Genomic DNA, 23,853 nt, shown 5'->3' on the forward strand with positions numbered 1-23,853 from the left:
ATGGCAAGACACTTTTCACCTCAGCTGGTTTGGTGTTTCTCCCTCTGGCTGGTGTAAATCAGTCCCACTCTGGCAGTTTTTTTAATTCCTCACTTTGGTCTATTTTTCAATATTTACAAGGTGGGCCTCAGAGTAGGCCAGAGGAGCTCTTTTGAGCAAAACAAAAAACCAAATTCACAATGCAAAAAGAAATACCTTTCCCTGCCCCCTCTCCGTGGCGTTGCCTCACTACGCTGACTTCTTGTTAGTAGTTCTTCCCCAAACAGAAGTTAACCTGGGTTTTTCCCCTATGGGGAGGAGGGCAGTCTTCCACCCAGCAGAAGCCTTGCCTCCCTGCTGGCACTAGTCCTCCTGCAACTTGTTTCTCATCCCTCCCTCACACCAGAAGAGGGTTTTTTTAAGGATCACCAGAGGCCCTTAATTGGTTCAGGCATCTCTAGCTAACCTGAGACCTTCTTTTCAGTTCACAGGGAAAAGGGCCTTTACCATTCTAGGGCTGATATATCTGCCTTCCACCACTCTTTTATAGGTGTCTGGTCTGATTTTGCCACAATACATTTAGATGAGGTATGATGTGAAGCTGTCAAGTGGTGCCGTAAGCCTGCAGGCCGGGTGAAACAATGGTACCCAGAATGAGAAAGGGTCATTTTTTTTTTGCACTGTTCCAGAAACACTGCAACATGGCTACTGTTTAAGTTAATTTCAACACCTTACTGTGGTGTTTATTGGTCAAACCTACCAAATGAAAATTTAATAAAAGACTTTTATTGGTTTTGCATGGGCAAATTTTTTTTTCCCCCAGAAGTGATGAAGCTGTTTAGCACGTGGCAAAAATGGTGAAAATCAACACTTTGCAATTTGCTAACATGAAATACTTCGACAATTAAGAATATGTGATGTGAAAACATCTCACTGCAGATTATAAAGTTTCTATACAGTATTTTTGATTAAAATTTGCTGACCAGGTCATTCTCACATTGAAGGTTGTGTACCAGTATCAGTAGGCTATGTGCCCATAGCCTGTACTGCAGAGTGGATAGATATAAATGTACGAGAATTCCCAATGCTTCGCCATTAGTAAGCTTTTGTACATACAGTGTAGCTTCTAGTCTGCCTGATAGAAGGCTTTCATTTGTAATTGTCTATGTATGTAGTACTAGCCTTTGAAATATTCCAGAAACTAGCCTTTTAATTGACTTATGCATAGGTCAGTATTAGAGATGACAATACATAGCTTCATATTATGAATATGCAAAAACTATGAGAGAAAGAAGTGATATAACAAAAGTAGTGAAAAACAAAATCCACAAACAAGTCCTTGCTCTGCACTGAAGAGGGGGGTGAAGAGCAAGTTACAGCTTTACCACCTGTCACGGGGTCGCTCACCACACTGGCACCTCCTGCTGGACATTTCAGGAATTAGCTCAGTCCCAGCAGGAGCATCCTCAGGTGGTGGTGGCTCTCCTGTCCTCGCCTCCGCCTGCAGACCCGTTACGGCTCCTTTCTCTCACTGTCTGCTTCGTGGCAGAGCCTTCCGGCCATGTCACCATCTGGTTTCTCCCCATTCCGGGAGACTCCTCCAATAAGAGTCCAGCTGCTCCTCGCAGCAGTTTGGCAGTTCACAGCCGGGCTGCTCCTTCAGCGGCTAGTGGGGTGGAGGGATCCAGGCCCACCCACTACTCCGGGCCCTGGGTCCAGGGACCCTGCAAACAGCAGTTTCCTGCTGCTTCCTCCTTCCAGCTCACTGTCTCTATTCCCTGGGCCACTTCCCCGCAGGCTCAGTTCCTTCTGCTCTTGCCTCTGGCTCCAGTTCCTTTGCCCTCTTCCCAGGGCCTCAAGCCTTTAAGTCCTGGCAGCCTCTAGGCAGGGCCAGCTTTAGGAACTGCGGGGCCCGATTCAAATACCCGGCGGCAGTCCGGGTCTTCAGCAGCACTTCGGTGGCGGGGGGTCCTTCACTCGCTCCGGGTCTTCCGTGGCACTGAAGGACCCCCCGCCGCCAAAGACCCGGAGTGAGTGAAGGGTCCCCCGCTGCCGAAGTCCTGGAGCGAGTGAAGGGCCGCCGAAGACCTGGAGCGAGTGAAGGACCCCCCGCCGCCGAAATGCCGCCGAAGACCCGGAGCGAGTGAAGGACCCCCTGCCGCCGAAGTGCTGCCGAAGACCCAGACAGCCGCCGAGTGAGTAAAAAAAATTAAAAAGGCGCCTAAGGCGTGGGATCCTCTTAGGCACGGGGCTGATTCCGGGGAATCTGGGGAATCGGCCTAAAGCCGGCCCTGCCTCTAGGAAGCCAGTTGTCTCCCTAGGGCTCCCTGCAGCAGACTCCTTCAGTCTGGTCTGCAGGTTCCTTTTATTTGGGCCAGCTGCTCCCTGATTGGCTGGTCCAGCCATCGCCCTAATTGTCCGCAGCCACCACCCTAATTGGCTGTTTCCCCTGCAGCCACTCCTTTGGCTGCCTTGCACTCAGCCTCCCTAGGCTGGTTTTAACTCTCTCAGGGCCAGTGCGGGGCAGGAGCCCCATCACTCCACTATATCCACAACAATATGACAAACCCATTTGACCCTGAATCACATCCAAAGGTCCTTATCAACATATCTAGTGGAGTATATGTAACATCAGATGTATAAGACTCTACTGAAAACAGAAGATGTTGGTGAAGAACAAATGGAGAGATTTGTAAGAGAGGCACTTGATCTGGTATCAAAACATTTTCTGACATGACCAAAAAAACCAAATTTAAGTCTGGCAAGGGAAGGACATTCACAGCAGCTATCAGTCCAGAAATTGTTTTCTGAAGATCCCTGTCCTTAGCAAGATGCAGAGATGATATTTCAATGGCAACTGTTCTTAGTCACTCAATAGGACCTGTGCCTACGTCCCTCTTGCATGCTGATGGACCACTGAGAAAAACATACAAAACTGAATTAGGACATCAGCTGAAAGCTCAGGCTGAAAGAATGCATGACTTAAGATCATGCAACAAAGAAACTACAGTATACATCAAAAATGCTATGGCTGTCGTACAAGTGATGGCTGGAGACAAGATCCACACATGTGATGAACTGGCTGAGTACTTGAGGCAGATCCTAAAAGAATTTGACAAAGCCAGTTCTGCAATCAAAGTCTGACCAATATGACAACAGTAACCCTGTGAAAATTGCAGAAAAAACAGCATCAGACAGGATCTAAGGTTGGCTGCAAGAAATATCAGGTGATTGGTGGATGTCCTGTACATCCATGGAAAAAGTTTCTAAACATGGCATCCAACAAGCAGTCACTTGTAAAATTCCTCTGTGAATGTATGGTTCAAAATGCAGCTGAGAGTGTAGAGACACATACAACACAAACACTCCTTCTTGCTGGAGGCTTTTCCAATAGTGAAGTAGCAAAGTAGAAGTATCGAAGAAGCCCAAGTTTGCACAGTACTCAAGAGGAGGTGGACACAAGGACACTCTTCATGTGTATGTGCCAGTACAGCTTTTGGATCTCTTAGTAATTATGTCACCTGATACAGATGTTTTGGACCTTTCTGTTCACTACTTTCCAAAAATGGAACACATGGATAACATGTGGATTGAAACAGGCACCATTACCAGCACATCAGACAAGTGTAACTTTATATCTGCACATGCAATTTGTGATGCACACACTCCTGACTTCTGCAACATACTTCCTGCTTTACATGCATTAACAGGAGGTGACTGTGTCATCCCTAACTGGTATAGGGAGGAAAAAAAAAATCTGTGTTTAATGTTGTCAAAACGAAGGAAGCGGACTTCTTCAGAGATCTTGCCAAATAGGGAGAGAGTGACAGACAATTTCTTCATTAGAGAAGTTGGTAGCAGTGCTGTATGATCAGAGTGAGAAAGGACAGGAGGAGACTCACAGAGATCTGAATCTAGCCATCAAAAAAGGACAAGTCACAGGCCAAACTCCTCACCATTTGAGGACAGTTTTGAAGAGCATCTCAAAGGAGCATCTTCACAAAACAAAGATTTGGATATCTTCACACTTAGGTAAACGAGACATTGGATCATCATTGCAACATGGATGGAAAAATGTGGATGATTAACTACTTTCTGTATTCTTCATGGGCCCAAAGGCACCTGAGCTTCTAAAAGACCTTATCTGTGCCTGTACCAGTAGGGTTTGGTGCACAATCATCTGTGTCTGTAGTCAGAAAATCTTTCTTGCACAGAACTGTGTACTTGCCAAGGCAATAAAACTGTGGTAACTCACATACTCTTGAGAGAGATCATGATGATAATGATAACTAGAAATGTCAAATTGTATCTGTACAAATTTATAATTAGATTTTGTTTTACTCTTTAAACTGTTGTTGTGATGCTTTGAAGCCACAAAGAAATCCAGTTTTATGTCTTGAAATAATACATAGTGTCATTAAGCTAACAGAAACGAATGCAAATATTTCGAACTGGTCAATTTTCAAACGGTCTTGCATGATATTCTTATCGATAAACTAGGCAAATACAATTTAGATGGGGCTACTATAAGGTGGGTGCATAACTGGCTGGATAACCGTACTCAGAGAGTTGTTATTAATGGTTCCCAATCCTGCTGGAAAGGCATAACGAGTGGGGTTCCGCAGGGCTCTGTTTTGGGACCGGCTCTGTTCAATATCTTCATTAACGACTTAGATATTGGCATAGAAAGTACGCTTATTAAGTTTGCGGATGATACCAAACTGGGAGGGATTGCAACTGCTTTGGAGGACAGGGTCATAATTCAAAATGATCTGGACAAATTGGAGAAATGGTCTGAGTTAAACAGGATGAAGTTTAACAAAGACAAATGCAAAGTGCTCCACTTAGGAAGAAAAAATCAGTTTCACACATACAGAATGGGAAGAGACTGTCTAGGAAGGAGTATGGCAAAAAGGGATCTAGGGGTTATAGTGGACCACAAACTAAATATGAGTCAACAGTGTGATGCTGTTGCAAAAAAAGCAAACATGATTCTGGGATGTATTAACAGGTGTGTTGTGAGCAAGACACGAGAAGTCATTCTTCCGCTCTACTCTGCGCTGGTTAGGCCTCAACTGGAGTACTGTGTCCAGTTCTGGGCACCGCATTTCGAGAAAGGTGGAGAAATTGGAGAGGGTCCAGAGAAGAGCAACAAGAATGATTAAAGATCTAGAGAATATGACCTATGAAGGAAGGCTGAAAGAATTGGGTTTGTTTAGTTTGGAAAAGAGAAGACTGAGAGGGGACATGATAGCAGTTTTCAGGTATCTAAAATGGTGTCTTAAGGAGGAGGGAGAAAACTTGTTCACCTTAACCTCTAAGGATAGAACAAGGAGCAATGGGCTTAAACTGCAGCAAGGGAGGTCTAGGAAAAAGTTCCTAACTGTTAGGGTGGTTAAACACCGGAATAAATTGCCTAGGGAGGTTGTGGAAGCTCCATCTCTGGAGATATTTAAGAGTAGGTTAGATAAATGTCTATCAGGGATGGTCTAGACAGTATTTGGTCCTGCCATGCGGGCAGGGGACTGGACCCGATGACCTCTCGAGGTCCCTCCCAGTCCTAGAATCTATGAATTTACCGTGTTTATGGTGTCATTATTGATCCTGTTGCTATGATACCAGCACCACTTGACAGCGCCACATCATTCTTCATATTTAAGTAGACATAATAAGCTTTTAAATTATGTACAATGTGGATGTGTGTAGATAGGATACATTAAGTCGACCAAATTGGTGGTGCCTGCCACTCGCTTATATGAGGCTATAATTTTCCTACCCATGAAGAGCTCAGTCATAGCAACCTTCTGAGTAAAAGCTTCTAAGTGTAATAAAGCTATTTTTCATTTTGCCCTTAAATATCAATCAAATAGAGGAACCTGGTAGTCACAGATGATTTTCCACAATCACTAACAGATTCAGTTACGCTCTGCCCTGTTTCATTTCTCTATTTTCCAGCAGGTGGAGACAAAGCAGAACACTTTGCATAACCCCTCTCCAGAACTTTGAAACATGAGGGTTGGCTTCCAACACAGGAAGACACCGGTTGGATTATCTATAACCAAAATAAAAAGTGCTCTGTCAGAGCAAGCACGCCAAAGTTAAATAGGTACAGAGTGCTTTGAAACTTGCGATTACTAATTATGACTCCTTCTTTGTAAAGTAAGCACTCTTTGGCAAATCCTCTCCATCAGCTTCTCCAGGGCCATGGAGGTCAGTGACAGCCGCAGAATCAGTGTGGACCCTCTGCATATGTTGGGAGAAGTAGTATTATAGGACCCAGCATAGAGCATCCACGAGTCTGACATGCTGGGGAGCTGTGCTCTGCAGTCCAGCACAAAGGGGTGGAGGAAGAGAGGCACAGAGTAAGGAGATTTGCATTGTCTGGGGAGGAGGTGACCCATGATGGTCTCATGGAATCTGTAAAGTAATCTCTGCTTCTTCTATTACTCAGGCTTTGTGCAGTGACCAGGATTTTTCCCGGTGGAAGAAAATCTTGTGAATTAATAATCTGCCAAAATCCCAGTGCCTCAATTGGCCAAATTCTCCAGGTATTTTCTTCCCCCACCTGGTACCTGCAGAAACATTCTGAGAAGGAATTGTTTGCAATGAGGCTCTGTAGAGTACTGGATCTTTCATTACTGGAAACCAAGCACTGAAGGTGGATAAGTGAGTGTTTTGCTTTGTCTCTACAGGCAGGAGAATGCTGAGAGATGAGAGAGTTCTCTACTGAAAACAATATTAGCACATCTGTGAAGTTGCTTGGAGTCTCTCTCCTTTCCCTTTCCTTTCTATGTGCACATAAAGCCACCACAATTAGCTTCTCTATCAAAGGCATTCACTGTCCACATTATTTCAGCTACTGCTGTCACAACATTTTATCTCTGGAGGGCTACAAGCTTGGAACTATACAGCATGCTTTCCCCCAGTGGCAGCTTCTCACTGAGCTGGAAGTGTGAATTCCACCTTGAAACATACCCATACTAGCTCTCATTGAGCTAGTGTGCTAAAAATAGAGTGTAGCCATGTTGGTGTGAGAAGTGGGAAGGGAGAGTTGCCCTGAGCACATTAACCATCTCAGACATGTACATGTGTGGATCGGCTTGCCCATCCCGCTCCCCACACCGCCTCAGCTATGCTCTATTTTTAGGATGCTAGCTTCATCGGAACTAGCAAGGGTACGTCTCCTCAAGCTTACACCTTCCAGCTCTAATGCGGACAAAGTCATAATTATCATTGGCCCAGAACGAGAGAAAACTCTTGAATGGGAAGTGCAAATGGCTTCAGTACTAGTGAACTCAGAAGTAAAGTTACTGATAGTACTATCGACCTCATTAATTCCCAGAGGGCTGTTACGGTGTGGATCAGGGCAGGGATGGGCTGCTGTAGGAGCTGTTACACCAATTCTAGGTCACTGGAGGATCCCCTGTGCTGGGGTGATTGGCTTGTGGCCCCAAAGCCACCATAGCCATGTATTTTGTGTAGGTTTTCACATTACAATGGGTCTCCAATGCAAGGGAAGATCTGAGCCTGTGTCTTCTAAAGGTGTCTGCCAATTCTAAGGAGGCAGGGATGCATTGGGAATAAGATAGTTAATTAAATCTTACTTGCAAGTGAATTAAATATAGAGAATGGGAAGTTAGAGCAGTAATGGAAAAATATGCAGCTTGAGTATTATTACTTTATTATTAACAACTTTTATTACAGTAGCACCTACAGATCCCAGTCAAGACCCAGGCCCATTGTGCTAGGTACTGTTCAAACACATAGTGAGAGGCAGTCCCTGCGCAAGGAACTTGGGACTAGATTTTCAAAGGTATTTAGGTGTCTAAAAGGTACAAACAGATGACTACTGGAATTTTCAAAACTGGCTAAGTGCCCACTAGGAGCATATGTAACTTGCTTAGCTATTTTTGAAAATTTCACTAGGCACCTATTGTTCCTAAAATCTTTGAAAATCTGTCTCTTACAATCTAAATAGATAAGATACAAAAGCACAGGGGAAAGGAAGTATTACTATCCCTATTTTATTATTGGGAACTGATGTAAAAAGAAGTTAAGTAACTTCTCATTATAGGGAAAATAGGGTGTTATTTTAAGTAATTAAAATATAGGAGGGGCTCAGGAATAACATTTAATGATTTTTACCTCTATACAGGTTACTTGGGATTGAAGCTGTGAGAAATAAACCAGTTTGGTGCAACTTCTATAAATGTATTAAAAGACTAAGCAAGCAGTTATAGAATAAATATGAATTTAAGCAACATATGTCACAAGCTAATTTAAGTTAAAGTTTTCCTAACTTAACTTACAATGGTATAATGCAACTGTCAAATTAAGGCTGTAATTAAAACATAATCAGTAATTCAATGGTTCAATTTATCTACTTTGCCAGTGAACAAGTTAAGGAAAACAATTCTGTTAAGATTTTGCAGGAAGGTTAATGGGAGAAGCTATTACCTTTTATTTTAACCCTTTAGCTAAGGTTCCATTAAAGGCAGAGGCTATTTCTTGTCTTTATTTTGAGGAAGTACAGCTCTTAAAATGGTTTCTTAGTCACTTCTTCCTCTGGTTGCTTTCTCCTGCTAAGCTTCGTGTTCACAGAAATCACATCAAGCTTCTGTTTATTTACTCTATTTCCCCTCCCCACTTGAACACAATACCTGCATTTTTCTGCCAGTCATACACAGATATAGAATGTTTTCTAGAGACCTATACTTAAACCGGTGTCATTCTAAAGCTGCTATGACCCAGGATCTCTTCATGTTAGATAACACTTAGGGGTTTAGTGTCTACTTTGAGGGGTAGTTGCAACACACATGCGTGTGCACACACACACACACTAATGGGCATTGGAGCGATTTGAGTGTCCTTGAATTGCTCTTCAGAAGGATTTTCATAACTTCTTCTCAAAGTCTTTAACTCATATGATTGGTCTTAGTTTGGAACTATGTTTATTGATAAAATGTAGCTTGGAGTTCTTTCGCATGTTGTGAGGAAAGTCTGGTCTCATCTTTCTCAGCTGTAGACTTCAGGCTTGGCTTAGCTGGCGGTCAGAGTCTTTCACCTCTTCTTCTTTGGATGTCTGGTCCAGGGAACAAAGCATGATACAACTTTGGGTGTTGTGTGATGTGAGAGAGCCCCACCTTCTTTCTGCATGGTTAGCATCTTTTGGATCAGTGACTCCTCTACTCAGCCCTGGGCCACTCCAGCATGTCAGCTATAGTTCATTGTGCACAATGACTTGACACCTTGATCTTGAAGTCATATAGAAGATGCCAGTTCAGTATGTATGTGTCTTGCACCAATTTGATGATAATCGCAAACAGATGTTCTCGAAAACAAGACGCAAGAAGGTGCCATGTGATAAGGAACTGGTATGCAAACTTCTGCTTATGACCAAGACGTATCCTAATTGTTTAAATATAATTAATAGCTATTCAACATCCACACATCTACTCATTCCCACACACCATTGTGACCGTGAATTAATTATGACAGGTGGAATGTAACTGAGAAGTGGGGCAGATCCTAGGGCAAGTGAATGACTGTACCCTAATAACCTGTTGCCTACAAAGCAGAAAGCTGCTTCAACCATCTCTTAGTAATGCTAACTTTCATTAAGCATTGAACATTAAACTATCATTAAATATTTCACACAGGACATCTGTAAAAGAGCCAGGAATTTAACCCAGATTGCCTCAAGTCTCAGTCCAGTGTCTTAGCCCCAAGCTCATCATCCTTGTTCACAGTTAAGCCCCTTATGTTTTCAGTCTTTTTTTTAAAATTGGGATGACTACAGCTACAAGACTGTATGGGGTCAGTTGTGGCTAATGATTTCCTGTCCAACAAAAAAGTCAAGTCACTTAAGGCTAAATTTTCAATTTTGTTGTTTAATTATGAGTGCCTCCGTTTTTGGGTGCTCAGCTTGACACACCTATGGTCTGGATTTCTGGAAAACTCCAGCTGAAGTCAATGGAAATTGTGAGTATTCAGCAACTCAGAAGATCAGGCATTAGGGTACAGATTTTTGAAAGGACCTCAGCACCTAAAAATGGGGTCAGATTTTCAAAACAGATCGGCTCCCATTCAAACACCAAAATAAGTGGCCAGATTTTTTTTTTTAAAAAGCACTCAGCACACTGAGCTGTTTTGCAAGTCGCATCCAGAGTTCTAAAAATATGCACCTGAGTTAGACGACACTTTTCAAAAGCTGACACCTCACCACTTTGTCTCTTTCCCTGACTCCACAAATCTCTAAAATGGGACAATTATCTATTAACCATTGAAAAGTGCTTTCAGACCCTAAGAATAAAGGATCTGTACAAATCTGTTGAGGACAGATGGTACCAGAAAAACAACAACAACCCAGAATTCTATTTGAAATTTATGGAAAGCAAAGGAAAAATACCAGTGACAGATGTGCTAGTCCTGCAGACTGGTGTAGGAAGTGTAGTTTAAATATGTAAACAGCTTGTGTTTTATGAAGGGTGAGAATAGGAAATGAGACAAAAAAAAATAGAATTCTATCACCACTAACTGCAGTCACAGCTATTATAGAGAGTTCTGTTTCTTGACTTAGCAATACAAAGCCTTTGGATTTACACCAAAGAGCATTGTCATGTTTTGCTTTTAACAGCAGTGCACATAATTTTTTGGTGAGGACAGTTTGGGTGCCTGCTCCTAGTCAAATCATACCTCATAGAGGAGCAGAGCTTGGAAGCTAGTACTTTTTCAGTCTGGCATTTGTCACAAGTTGAACCAAAACCAAACAATGCTCCATTTCTAAATGGAGTTTTTGAATACTAAACAACCTAAGTTGAACACATTTTGCCCACTTCTGAAGAAATTGGGTGCTAGCACACTTTCACAGTTATCCATGGAAAAAATATATTACCCAGAACTGGGCCATGACGTTCACCCTTATAGTTTTCTCCATATCAGCATCTGGAAGGTCAAGAAATGTTTTCACATTTGCTATGCCTGCATCATTGACTAGGATATTAACATCCCCAACTTCTTTTTTAACCTGAAAGGAAAGAAGGGAAAACCAAACTATTATATGATATTCATGCTATTTGTGCTTTACGTTTATAAAAACCATGTAGTGATCTGTTCTATGTACTGCCTGAATATTTGCCATTACTATTTATTACCAATACTCTGGAAGCAGACTACATTTGGTAGGTGTTTTACAAACAGAGAGAAAGACAATCCCTCATCCTGACCAGTTTATACTCTCAGAGGATTACTTTCAGATTCACACATGACTTTTCAATTAGTGTACGTGCCTAGAAAGGAGTTAATGGATTGATGGTAGTTTACCAACCAACTTCTAACACTTGAGTATGAAAAAACTCTTCAAGGAACAGATTTCTGCCTGTAGTTTAAGGCCAGGTCTACACTAACCCCCTAATTCGAACTAAGGTACGGAACTTCAGCTACGTGAATAACGTAGCTGAAGTTCGAAGTACCTTAGTTCGAACTTACCTTGGTCCACACTCGGCAGGCAGGCTCCCCCGTCGACTCCGCGGTACTCCTCTCGCCGAGCTGGAGTACCGCAGTCGATGGCGAGCACTTCCGGGTTCGACTTATCGCGTCCAGACTAGACGCGATAAGTCGAACCCAGAAGTTCGATCGCTCGCCGCCGAACTACCGGGTAAGTGTAGCCAAGGCCTAAGGGTGTGATTTCTAAAGTGCTGCACACTATCTGGCCCATGTAAACCCTGCTGGTGAGAACTATGCACTACATTAATGTGCAGTAGGGAATGTACCATTTGTGTCAGCAGGGTCTACGTGGGCCAGTTAGTGCATAACATGTTAGTACACTTTAGAAATTACACCCCTCTAGCACACATTGTTCCACATGTAGACAAGCCCTAAGTCTGTACTTTTAAGAATAACTCATGCTCATAGGAACACAGAAAATTCAAGGTGCTTGATCCCCTTATGTTTAGCTGGCAGAGTCAATGTGTTGAAAACTTCATATGGACCTGGGATAATTTCAATATATTAGCTTACCTGGTAATGTGTATTGTGTGCATATGATTATTCTTATATTCCATTTAAAACAAAACAACAACAAAACAAACAACATCATTACTAGCATTGGATGACATTTTTCAGATGAGTAGTTTATTCATAAAAAAAATGCCATTTTGGGTGGACCCAAACTATTTCCGAATTTGTGTCAAGCTCACCAAATAGTTTCAACTGAGCTGAAAGAGTCTAAATGTTTTGATAATGTTGAAACATACTTTTGATTTTCAGGCATTTTGACAAAAGCAAAGCACCGACAAAGTAGCTAGAAGAGGAGGTGCTTCCCTTATAAGCTTTAGCCTAGCAGTTAGGCCACTCACCTAGGATGTGGGAAATCTGGCTTCAGTTCCACACTCTGCATGATGTGTTGAAGGGATCTGCACTTGGGTATCCCACATTGCAAGAGAGCACCATAACCACTGGACGATGGGGCTTTCTTAATCTCACCTGTTAAGTCTGTTCCACTTTGGCCAGGTCTAGACCTATATAACTATGTCGCTCAGGGGTATGAAAAATCCACACCTTTGAGCAATGTAGTTATACCGACCTAACCCCCCCAGGTAGACAGTGCTATATTGATGGGAGAGCTTCTCCCCTTGACATACCTACCTCCTCTCAGGGACGTGGATTAACTATGCTGACAAGAGCAGCTCTCCTGTCAGTGTAGAAGCATCTCCACTAAAGTGCTACAATGGTGCAGCTGCACTTGAAGAAAAGCCCTTAGTATCAATAATTAAATAGTCATGGAGGAAGGACTTCAACTTGGGTCTCCCACATCTTGGGTGAGTGCCCTACGTACCAGGCAATACAGTCATACTTACTCACTTTCTCTGGCCCAATGACTATCCATTGTCATCCACAGTATCCAGTGTCATTCATAGTCATAGAAAAGTCTTTGGGCCCGGGAACGAGACTGAGAATGACTCTATAGCCTGGTAGTTATGACACTCATGTAGGATATGGGAGACCCGAATTGAAATCCTTGCTCAATGACTATTTAATGGAAAAGTGGAAAAGCTTCAACAGAAGAGACTGAGAAAGCCCCACACCAGAATAGTCCAGTGGCTGGGCACTCAAATCTTTTCTCCATATCAGACAGAGAAGGGAAACAAACACAGGTCTTCCATGTGAGTGCTTTAACCACAGGCCTAAAACTTATAAAGAGAGGCAACACTATCACCTCCTCGTCCAGTGGTTTTGTGAATACTTTGCTTTTGTCAAAATGCCTGCAAATCATAATGGATTTTTTTGGGTCAAAATGAAACAAAACATTTCAATGCGACATTACCAAGTGGTGTCAACTCTTTTAAATGTTTTGATTTGCTGAAAAGTGTCATTTGACAAAAACAATTTTTTTTCAGAATGGCCAGAAACCAAAAAAAAATACATTATTCACGCCACTCACTACATTCAGCAGTCAGTTAGGAAATGCGAATGTTAAGATTGCATCTACCAGTTTAACTGCCACTTTTGTATATGCTTTCACAAGAGAAATAGAGTATATGGAAATTCAGACTTTATATCAGTTTTTAAATTGTATTTCTTAAATGGTTTGATCTCGATAAGTTTTAAAGTAACTTCGAGATGACGATTCGAGAAGGTAAGCTGTTTGAAGTACAGCCCAGTTTCAAAATAGAAAGATTACTGTAAATTGTCTTGTTTGCAAGATGAATGACGCCATTGATCCTTAGTTGTTTAAAATTACTTTTAATTTACTGATGGATGAATGTTAAGTGACTGATTGTTGCTACGGTCTATTTCAATCAGCCAATTTCATAGGACTTTTGTTGAACTTTTTGTAACCTGGTGATTCCATATCATCTTTTCACCTGGATAAGACCATGTCATCTTCCTCAAAAGTAGTCTTGTGTTCAGGGTTTTTTGGAGGGGTGGAGAAGCATGGGGGAAGGACACAGTATAACAGTCTCTGTGGCATGTGAAAAACTGAATATTTTTTAAATTGCTGATTTAAGTGGGACTTTCCCCAAAATAGATGCTAGCTTAGGGTAACCTAATTTAAACCTGATTGAACCAAGTTGCATGGCTCTAAGATAGGTCTCACACTCGATGTATATGTCGGCCTTAAAGATAGGCACTGCAAGGCAAAGTTTGAAAATCATAAGGATCAAGGGTAAGGCTGAGAAGCCTTTACCTTTTGGGTCAACAAGCCACCTGAGGGAAGACTGATGTTCCTGAATCCTCAAGACCCAGCCACCTTGGGGAGAAGAAGTCAAGACATCAACTAACAGGCCATGCCAGCCTTTGATCAGTCTCTCTACACCTGAAGGAGGTTTGCTAGCAAGAAGCGCTGTGCTGGTAACATCGTCTGGTTCCTTGACTGCATACTCTATGAGAGAGACAGGGTGAATGGAGGTAGTATTTTTAAATGGACCAACTTATGTTGGTGGAAGAGACAAGCTTTTGAGCTGCACAGAGATCTTCACCAGAAAGAGCTCTGTGCTGTTCAAAAGCTTGTCTTTTCCACCAACAGAAGTTGGTCCATTAAAAGACATTACCTTATCCACCTTGTCGCTCTCATATCCTGGTACCAACATGGCTAGAACAACACTGCATACTCTATGAAAGTCCAGAAGACTACAAGGGTTTAAGAGATCACAACACCTTTGTTATCTTAAGTATCTTAGTTTTCCTTTTTTCCTGTTTTTGTCTTTTGCATTTATTAGCTGGTAGAGATTCCAGCTTTTTTTACATTTTCATTTTAGAGTGTTAAAATGTGGCTGTGTGCATACACCTGTGTATAAATACCCAAAAAGTCTGAACAGAGAAGACACCAGAAAGTAAGTTCCTCAGGTCTAAACAGCCCTAAAAGTTGTCTCATAAAACCTCATTAAAGTGTGTTCTATATTTAAATGTCCTGGCTTACATTGGCTTGAAATTGTATTCTGTAATTTCGGGTAAGCAAGTGTTCTCAACCTTCTGCTTATGAAGAGTGTTCTGTTAAAGTCTGTACTATAATGTCTCTTTAGGGCATGGAAGGAGGAAAGCATTATCCACCCCATAGCAACAGAATTCTAAAAAGAATCTTTACAATTGGCTTTGAGGATGTGGTTCAGACAGATAAAAAATTGGTTTCAGTATTAAGATTCCAACAGGTACCAAGTTGTAAATTTGACTAAAGTTGGTAAAATTCTTTAGTTGGGATTTATAACCAAATAGACAGCCACTTTCTTAAAAGCTCTCTAGAATTTCTAAGGATTGATTATTTGTACTTAGTTAAATCCTCTAATTAATTGATTACTTCATTTTATTCCAATGATCTTCTTATTGTATGTGGAGCTTGCCAAGCCAATTTGCAGCAGCCCTCATCAGTGAAGTGCAGAACCCTCAGATCACCATCAAATCCAGTCATCAGTGATGTTGTCTGTCTTTAGCCACAGCCACATGTGGGATCCTCTCGTTGGCCTCAGGTGTGAAGGCTAGCTGCACATTGACCCAGGCTTATTCAAAATTGGTTTAGAAGGGCCCATGAGCAGAATGGCAAATCAAAGCCAGATACACATGTAGTCAAGTTAGTTATAAGAGACTGGTTTCTGATGCCAATGGCAGAACATTCTTCATTCCACACTGACATCACAGAGAAAATAGTGTCAAGTAGGCCCACAACGGGTGCCTCAACAATAAGCACACTCTTGAGCACTGGAAGAGGTCCGTGTAAAGTGATAGGCTTGGGTTTGCCTGATCTTTGCAACCATTTTGTACGTAGCATCCTCACAATGGATGTGAGGAGAAGCGATGTTACTTAACACAGGAAGCCATGGTACTGGGGCTGGTCAAATTGTCCTAGTTATGATGTGCATAGTTGAGAGTAGTTGTTTATCAACAACTTGATGTGAGATGAATGGGGTTGACTGTGTTTCGTGGCATTTCTCTGTCTGAAAGGATGGATCCCGCACTGCTCTCTACTGTTGAGATCACTGTTATGAACACATTGCAGATGGTCATGCAGTATATCAGGAGCTCCCACTCTGAACAGGAATCAGAGTTGCCTGACCTGCTGCCATGAAAAGAAACAATACCAGATTACTTCTGGCATTCACGGAGCAGTTGAGCATGGTGGACCGTCACTTCTAGGCTTGGGAAACAAGCACTAAGTGGTGGGATCGCATCATTGGGATCACACAGGTTTGAGATGACAAGTAGTGGCTGCAGAACTTTTGGATGTGGAAAGCCACCTTCCAGGAACAGTATGAGGTGCTCGCCCCAGCACTGTGGCGCAAGGACTCAAAAATGAGAGCTGCCCTCTCGGTAGAGAAGTGCGTGACGATTGCTGTGTGGAAGCTGGCAACTCCAGACTACTACTGGTTGGTCCCGAATCAGTTTGGAGTCGGAAAGTTGACCATGGGGCTGTGCTAACGTAAGAGTGCAGGGCCATTAATTGCATCTGGCAACGAAGGACTGCGACTCTTGGCAATGTGCATGAAATAGTGGATGGCTTTGCGACAATGGGATTCCCTAACTGCGGAGGGGTGATAGATGGCGCACACATTCCAATTTTGGCCCCGGACCATCTTGTGACAGAGTACATCAATAGATGAGGTACTTCTCTCTATGGTATTGCAGGCGCTTGTGGATCACCATGGGCGTTTCACTGACATTAACGCGGAATGGTCCGAGAAGGTCCATGATGCACGAATCTTCAAGAACGTTGGCCTTTACAGAAAGCTCCAAACAGGGACTTTTTTTCCAGACCAGAAGATTCCAGTGGGGGATGTTGAAAGGACTTAGTGATCCTGGGAGACCCAGCGAACCCCTTACTTCCATGGCTCATGAAGCCTTACACGGGAAAACTGGACAGCAGCAAGGAGTGCTTCAACAATAGGCTGAACAGGTGTAGAATGACAGTGGAATGTGCCTTTGGCAGATTAAAAGTGCGCTGACGCTGCCTTTATGGCAGGTTAGGCCTAAATGAGGAAAACATTTCCATGGTCATAGCAACCTGCTGCGTGCTCCATAATAGTTGTGAGGCGAAGGGTGAAAAGTTCCCCCCGGGGTGCAGAGGTGGATTGCCTTGCTGCTTAATTGATCAGCCAGATATCAGGGCTACTAGAGGGGCACAACGGGGGCTATTCAAATCAGGGAGGCTTTGGAGGCAACATTTTGATAATGAATACCAGTAATGTGTCTTTCTATACAGCACTCTGCCATGCTTTATTAACTTGCTGCCTTGCATGAAAACTGATGATTCCAAACTGGGATTTGTAGTGAGCATATGATCAAACAGCCACTATGTATTATGACCAGTAGAAACCACCTGTGTAGGAGACAAATAAAGATTGGCTATCTTTCAGAGAGTTTGTTTTTATGAAATACCAATTAACAACACACACAAAAGGATTGGTGGGAAGGGAGATAACAGTGCAGGGCAGCGTAGGCTCTCATAGCTGTGTGTAAGTCCAGCTGTCATTTTGGAAGCTGTCCGAAGGGGTGGAGTGAACGGGGTACTGAGACGTTCCAGAAAGTTGCAAAGAATGTGTGGGAGGAGTTTGGAAAGTATGGGAAGCAGTTCTGTATTGGCTGCAGGCGGGGCGAGCACACATGTGTTCGATCTCAAGCGTGATTAGGAACTTCTCTGTTTGATCCTCCATGACTTTTATCATCCACTCCTGGCCCTTTACAATGCGTGCCTCGCTCTCCTTTCTGTCCTGCCTTTCTATTTTAAATTTTTCCTTCAGAGTCTCTCTTCACTCTCTGCGTTCTCTTATTTTGGCCTCTCAGGATTGGAGCACCTCTCGGAACATGTCCGCCTTGCTCCACTTTGGTCGCTTCCTTATCTGGCAGAGGGACTCCGCTGATGTACAGTGGGTTCCCCTGAAGTCCACATCTGCAGAAGCACAAGAAACAATACACAGAAGCATGATGGTTAGTTCATGCCCAGCATTGAATCATTATAGTAAAATACACCTCTTAACATATGAATCACTTTCTTATGTCCCTTGGCAAGCACACATCTTGACGAATACCCTAAAAATGGTGAGTTCGGCCTGGGTGGGAATTGGGCATTCAAGATGGAGCACAGGGTCTAGGTGGTTTTTTAAGGGGATCAGTGCACGCGACTAGGGACAATATTGTAAATTCTGCATGAGTGCAACTTCAGACCCAGGCCCTATGCTGCTTGCCTGTGTGCCGCTTTGGTCCCTGCACAAGTGATTGCCAAGGGAAATTTTCTACAATGGGGGAAGGAACAAAGCAGCTCTGCCAAGGAATCTTCAGCAGAGGATTGTCAAGTGCCTCCAGGAAAGTTTCCTAGAGATCTTTCTGGAAGCTTCCCATGAAATCTCTGTGTGCATTAACACACTGTTCCGCCGCACTGCTTAGCTGCACAGGGGAATGTGGAGCACACTCAAACACAGCTAATCTTGTATGTTGCTATCCTTTCACCCACTTTTAGATTATACAGAGCAAAGGACAGCTTGACCTCATATAACTGAGCAGCATCAATTCAAAAACATCACTTACCAGGGCTCTCCTCTCCTGCATCATGCACGCCAGAGATGGACTGCTGGGACTGGCTAGATCCCTCTGGAGTGGAAAAAGAGTTCCGGACTCGCCACGCCACTGGACGATCCTGCCATGTTCTCCACATTGTCCTCCAACTTGACCTCCTCATTCACAACTTCATCCTTGGGGTTGAGTCCACTGCCCACTACCTCCAGCCCATCCTGAGTATCCACACAGCTCCTGGTGGTGGATAGCAAGGATAGCATCCAGCTCTTTATAGAAGTGGCAGGTTTTTGGCACAGCATCAGAGTGATGGTTTGCCTCCCTTGCCTTTTGGTACACCTGCCTCAGCTCCTTTATCTTCACACAGCACAGCTGCATAGACTTTATCCAACAAGCCATGAGAAATCCGACCGTAGGTATCGAAGTTCCTACAGCTAGAGCGGAGCTGGACTGCACAGCCTCCTCTTTCCACAGTGTCAGCAGATCCAACAACTCAGGTGTGCTCCAAGCAGGAGAGTGTTTGCTGCATGGAGCTTCAATGGTCAGCTGGGCAGATGCAATGTGAGCTCTCCACACTAAGCAAACAGGAAGTGGAATTTCAAAAATTCCTGGGACTTTAAAGGGGGAGGGACAGAAGCCTGTGTAACTGAGTGCAGGGCAGCGGAGTTCAAACTGCTGACCAGAGTGATCAGGATGGGCATTGTGTAACATCTCCTAGAGGCCATTTACAGTGACGTAATCAAGCGTGATGTCTACATTGACACTTTGTCAATATAATTTTGCTGCAAAAAGCTCTATGCCTCTCGTTGAGGTAGTTTTATTTTGTTGGCCAAGCAGGAGAGTTTTGTCGGAAGAAGGAACATTCCAGTGTGTACACCGCCACTGTTTTGTTGACGAAACCTGACTTTTGTTGACAAAACTGTGTTTACTTAAGATAGGGCAACAAAAGTTAAGTTTGTAGTGAGATCCTATGATGTCTTATTTTTCAGCTTACTATGAGTGAAGAATAAGTCCAAATTGTACATCAGGAAAACTTGGATGAGACCCTCCTGGTTGCTTTTTTGAAATGGTTATATCCCAAGGCATCCTTACTTAACTATAATTCACTGATCACATGGACAAATGGCAGAAAAAGCTCTTTACTGTTTCTCAGTAACATTTGCAAATTTTGAGGCTCAGCAATGAACGTGTGAAGTCAACTACAACCATATGCTTTACCCTGGTCTTGATTTGAAGCAACTATTTTCCTTTAGAGGGAAAACTATTTCAGTCTCTACAGTATATTAGATCAAACCCAATTATTTTATTACAAAAAATAGATTAAGCATTTACAAATACCTTCAATTTTTTTTGTTAAATTGCAATAAATGGATATAAGTGGTAAATCCCCTTTACCAAACATTTCTGCTTCTAAAACTAATTATTTGAAAGAGATAACTTTTAATCAGATACAGTATTAAACTGGAAAGAAAAGCAATGTAAAATATTACCTGATCTGCCACTCTGTAGACTTCTTCCCTATTGCTGCAGTCACACCTGTAGGCATAAACTCCTTTGGCTCCATTTCCTTTGGCTAGTTTAATCGTCTCTTTGTTACCTTCTTCATCAATGTCCCAGAAAACCAGGGTAGCCCCAAGACGAGCAAAATTTAAGGCAATCTGCCTTCCAATCCCATTTGCAGCTCCTGTAATAAGCACTATTTCACCAGCAACATTCTTTTTACATGGAGGACAAATAAACAGAATGAAAGCCTCAAAGTAGTAATATCCTAATAAAATCAGGAATTCGAGAGTCTCCAAGATGCTGTTTAACTTGCACATGATTTTTCAGATATGAAGAATAATTTTTCTAATTAAAAAGATAAAACAAAAATGCTGCATTGAAACTTCAGAGATATTAGAATTAAAAAAAGAATTAGCTTGTACCCTAAGGATCTAGTTAGTTAATAGGTCACAATTCTTTTCTGCAAAAATGCATTTTATTGCTATATATTTTTCTTGTATTTTCCTAGGAAGTCACGGTATAGTGCCAATTGCTAAAGATTGCTTAGGCCAGAGGAGCAAGATCCCACAAGTCTCCTATTCACTTTGTTCCAACACTCCATTTTCCATTGCTTATAATGTCATTTAATGTATATTAAATGACATTATAATTATATATATAGTGAACAATTACACAAAATGTGTGTATACAAAAGCCCACACACACACATTATATATATATAGTGGGCTTTTGTATACACACATTTTGTGTAATTGTTCACATTTCTGCCAAATAATAGATTGTTTTTGTAGTAGTTTGTTTAAATGGAGTGAAAGCCACCAGAACACTCAGAATGCAATAACCTCAGAAGATAGACTGCTAAAAAAGTTTCCTTCTCCCAGGAGAAAATGTGCATCACAATTTCAAAGCACAGGAGATAATGATTTGTCCAAACACTGCAAATTTTCCATTGATATCATTATTTGTATTTTCATAGTACCTAGGAGCCCTAGATTTTAAAAAAATCACACCCAGTGTTTTATGTTGTGGTAAGGTGCACCAATGCTCCTGAGCAGCACAGAATTACAGTCTTACAATTTTATTATGACATCACATCATTCTGTTTCCTTTATATTGTTCTCTCTTGTACATATCTATTGTGCCTTTAAATTGTAAGTTCTTAATTCTAGGGATCTGTTATAAATTTGGCACATTTCACTTCTGAAGTTGCCGTGTGTAAACAGACAGTGCTATATAGTTAGTTTGTGATAAAACTATCTTGGATTTTTGTAGTTACTTTGAACAAATGGGTGAAATCTCACCCTTTCCAGCATCAGTCAAGATGTGATGGAAAATAATGTTTGCCAAATGGAACAAAGCAGTAAATTTGGGAAATAAGTTTTTTCCCCCCATAGATGACAAGGCCAGAAAGGATCATCATAATATCATGATCTTCCAATTTGATCTGCCTAAGACAAGCCCTATTTTACCTAGCAATTACTGCATCCAGCAGATAATTTCTGTTTGAATTATAGCATATGTTTTTAAAAAATATCCCATCAAGAGGTAAAGACTAAGTGATAGAGAATCCACCAAGTCCCTAGGTAAATTATTCCAATAGTTAATTACCCTTACTGTGAAAACCTGTGCATTATTTTGAATGGGAATTATGAACTAAGAAAAAATTACTTGTCTCTGTCCTTTTAAATCCAGTTAAAAATCTCGGTATAGCAAGTTATGAGTTACTGTGACATCATACAGTAAAAAGGAGTACTAACAATATTTTTTAAAAACAATCGACAAGACCTAAGCAGTGACCACATATGTAAGAAAAGAACAGTATTGGTTCCCCTCTTTCTTTTATCTGTTGCAGTGGCCATTAAATATGTACAAACGTTTTTGTGAATAATTTTCAACCCTCCAAGGCTTATGCGGATTTTGTTTACAATGTTGTAATGACAGATAGAGAATATATATGAAAAATAGTAGTCCAAAGCTAGATCTAAGGGGGACTGCTCGCTACTATGCCTAAGGCTAAAAGCACTTTTCAAATTTTGCATTTCTAAGACCTGTACTTTATGGAGTGAGGGGACGGAAGATCTCCCTTGTACAAGGCAGCGAAACGCGATTTTAAGATACCACTGAAAGCTACAAGGTGTTTGTTAGTTCTCTGCACACTTTTAACCGTCTTCTGACAGAATCGCAGCTGCTGTAGCTATTGTATTTCACAGAGCCTATAGCCAGTTTTCCTCCCAGCCCAGGAGATCCCACAAGCCACACGTTCGCACCAACTGCATGCACAATTGTAAAGCACTGGAAAGATCAAGTTTTCCTGCCCCCTCCTTTCAGATCCGCAGCGGACAACTCCCCACAACCCGCTCCTCCGGCCCCCCTGCCGACAGACGGGAGGGGCTGATTTCCACCCGCCAGCGTGTAGTCTCCCCCGCGGGAGCGCTCGCTCGGCGGCGGCAGCCTGAGCGGGTGGCTCCCCCTTGCCCTGCCCCGCGCGCGGCGCACAGCACCGGAGAGCGACGCCTCGGGCTCCGGCCATCCCGGGAAGCGCCGCGAGCCGGGGGAGAAGCCCGCCCCGAAGCTGCAGCGCAGCGCCACTGGGGAAGCCGCCGCCGCCTGGCTCCGGGCGGCTGCAGGGAGCCCCGGCACCTCCCCGTCCCGCAGACTGTGTAACTTCGCTCCCCACTCACCGCGCGGACAGCTCCCTGCGGCTCGCGGGCTCAGTCCAGTGCCGGGCGGAGCGCGCGCGCTAGCGGGGTAAATAGCTCCTCGGCCCCCGCCACGCCACCCCCACGCAGCCGCCCCGCCCGGGCCGCTGCCCGCCAGCAGCCCGGACCCAACGAGGGCGCTTGGCCGGGGATTGCAGCCGGCAGCGGGAGGGGGCGGGCACCGAGGGGTCTGCGGCAGAGAGCAGGAGCAGGTGGTGCCTCGATGTGGGGCAGTTTCCAGTGTACCCCCTTCCCCCCAACTATCGCCCGCAGCGGGGGTGGGGGTATTATAAAGCCAGGCGGGAGAGTCAGTGGCCACTTTGGGTGAGTCTGCACCGCAGTTTAAGTGCAGGGTTAGTGGGACTTGAGTCAGCTGAGCTGTGTTAGGGAGCCCTGGGCTTAGGCTGACCAAAGGTCCCAATATTAGGAGCTTTGTTTTATATAGGCAATTATTCCCCACAAAAAAAGTGTCCTGATTTTTTACACTTGCAATTTGATCACTCCACCTGGGCTTAGGCATCTACATTGTCTTTTAACCCTACGTTAACACTTTTCTAACCCATGCTCAAACCTAGAGCTCTGGTGTCCAAACTGCAGTGCCCAGATACCAGTCAAAAAAAGTAACCCTATCCCAGTGTCCCTAGTGCCCCCCAGAATATGGCTGCTCTAGCCCTAGAACTGTGGTGCACTGTAGGAAAATGTTACTGCTTGCCATGCACGTTATCCGGAAGTAGCTTGCTTTGCAAAAGGCTTGTTCAGTTCATTCCCATTGCAAACCCAGGAGATTCTCTGACAGTGTGCTTGCAGATCAGTGATCAGAAGAGCCTGGGTTAATGCTGACCTGAGCTGGTGCTGTTTGCAAAGGGTGGCCTCTGTTTTAAATAGAGTGGATTGAATATTGTTGGGATAAAGAGGACTAAGGAAGTTGTCCCATGGAATTGTGGGATACTTCTGACTGACTCCTGGGACCTCAGTCAGGTGGGGCTGCATCTACACTGCAAAGCAATAGGGGTTGGACCCTATGTCATGGCTTAACTCAAGCTCAGAGTCTCTAGCCCCAGGGGCGGTGAGTCGTATGTGCCCATGCTCCACCAATATGAGAGTACGGGGGCCTGGCTCCACCAAAGTTCAGAGCCAGGTCTTCCCCCTGGCCCGGCCTGTTGTCACCGAGCAA

The 23,853-nt window shown here is 43.3% G+C and overlaps 1 protein-coding gene across 1 annotated transcript in view; it reads right to left on the bottom strand.

The window, feature by feature from the left end:
- Positions 1-23,055, bottom strand: part of LOC101934621 (short chain dehydrogenase/reductase family 16C member 5) — a 38,961-nt gene extending 15,906 nt beyond the window's left edge. Inside the window, exons 1-3 of the mRNA XM_065585590.1 lie at positions 22,662-23,055; positions 19,968-20,325; positions 10,874-11,005 (exon numbers count right to left, since the gene is read on the bottom strand). Coding sequence (XP_065441662.1) covers positions 10,874-11,005; positions 19,968-20,297 — 462 coding nt within the window. The 5' untranslated portion in view covers positions 20,298-20,325; positions 22,662-23,055. The remainder of the gene's footprint in view (positions 1-10,873; positions 11,006-19,967; positions 20,326-22,661) is intronic.
- Positions 23,056-23,853: the final 798 nt, after the last annotated feature.

Source organism: Chrysemys picta, chromosome 2 (assembly GCF_011386835.1).
Source record: "Chrysemys picta bellii isolate R12L10 chromosome 2, ASM1138683v2, whole genome shotgun sequence".
Classification (NCBI taxonomy): domain Eukaryota; kingdom Metazoa; phylum Chordata; order Testudines; family Emydidae; genus Chrysemys; species Chrysemys picta.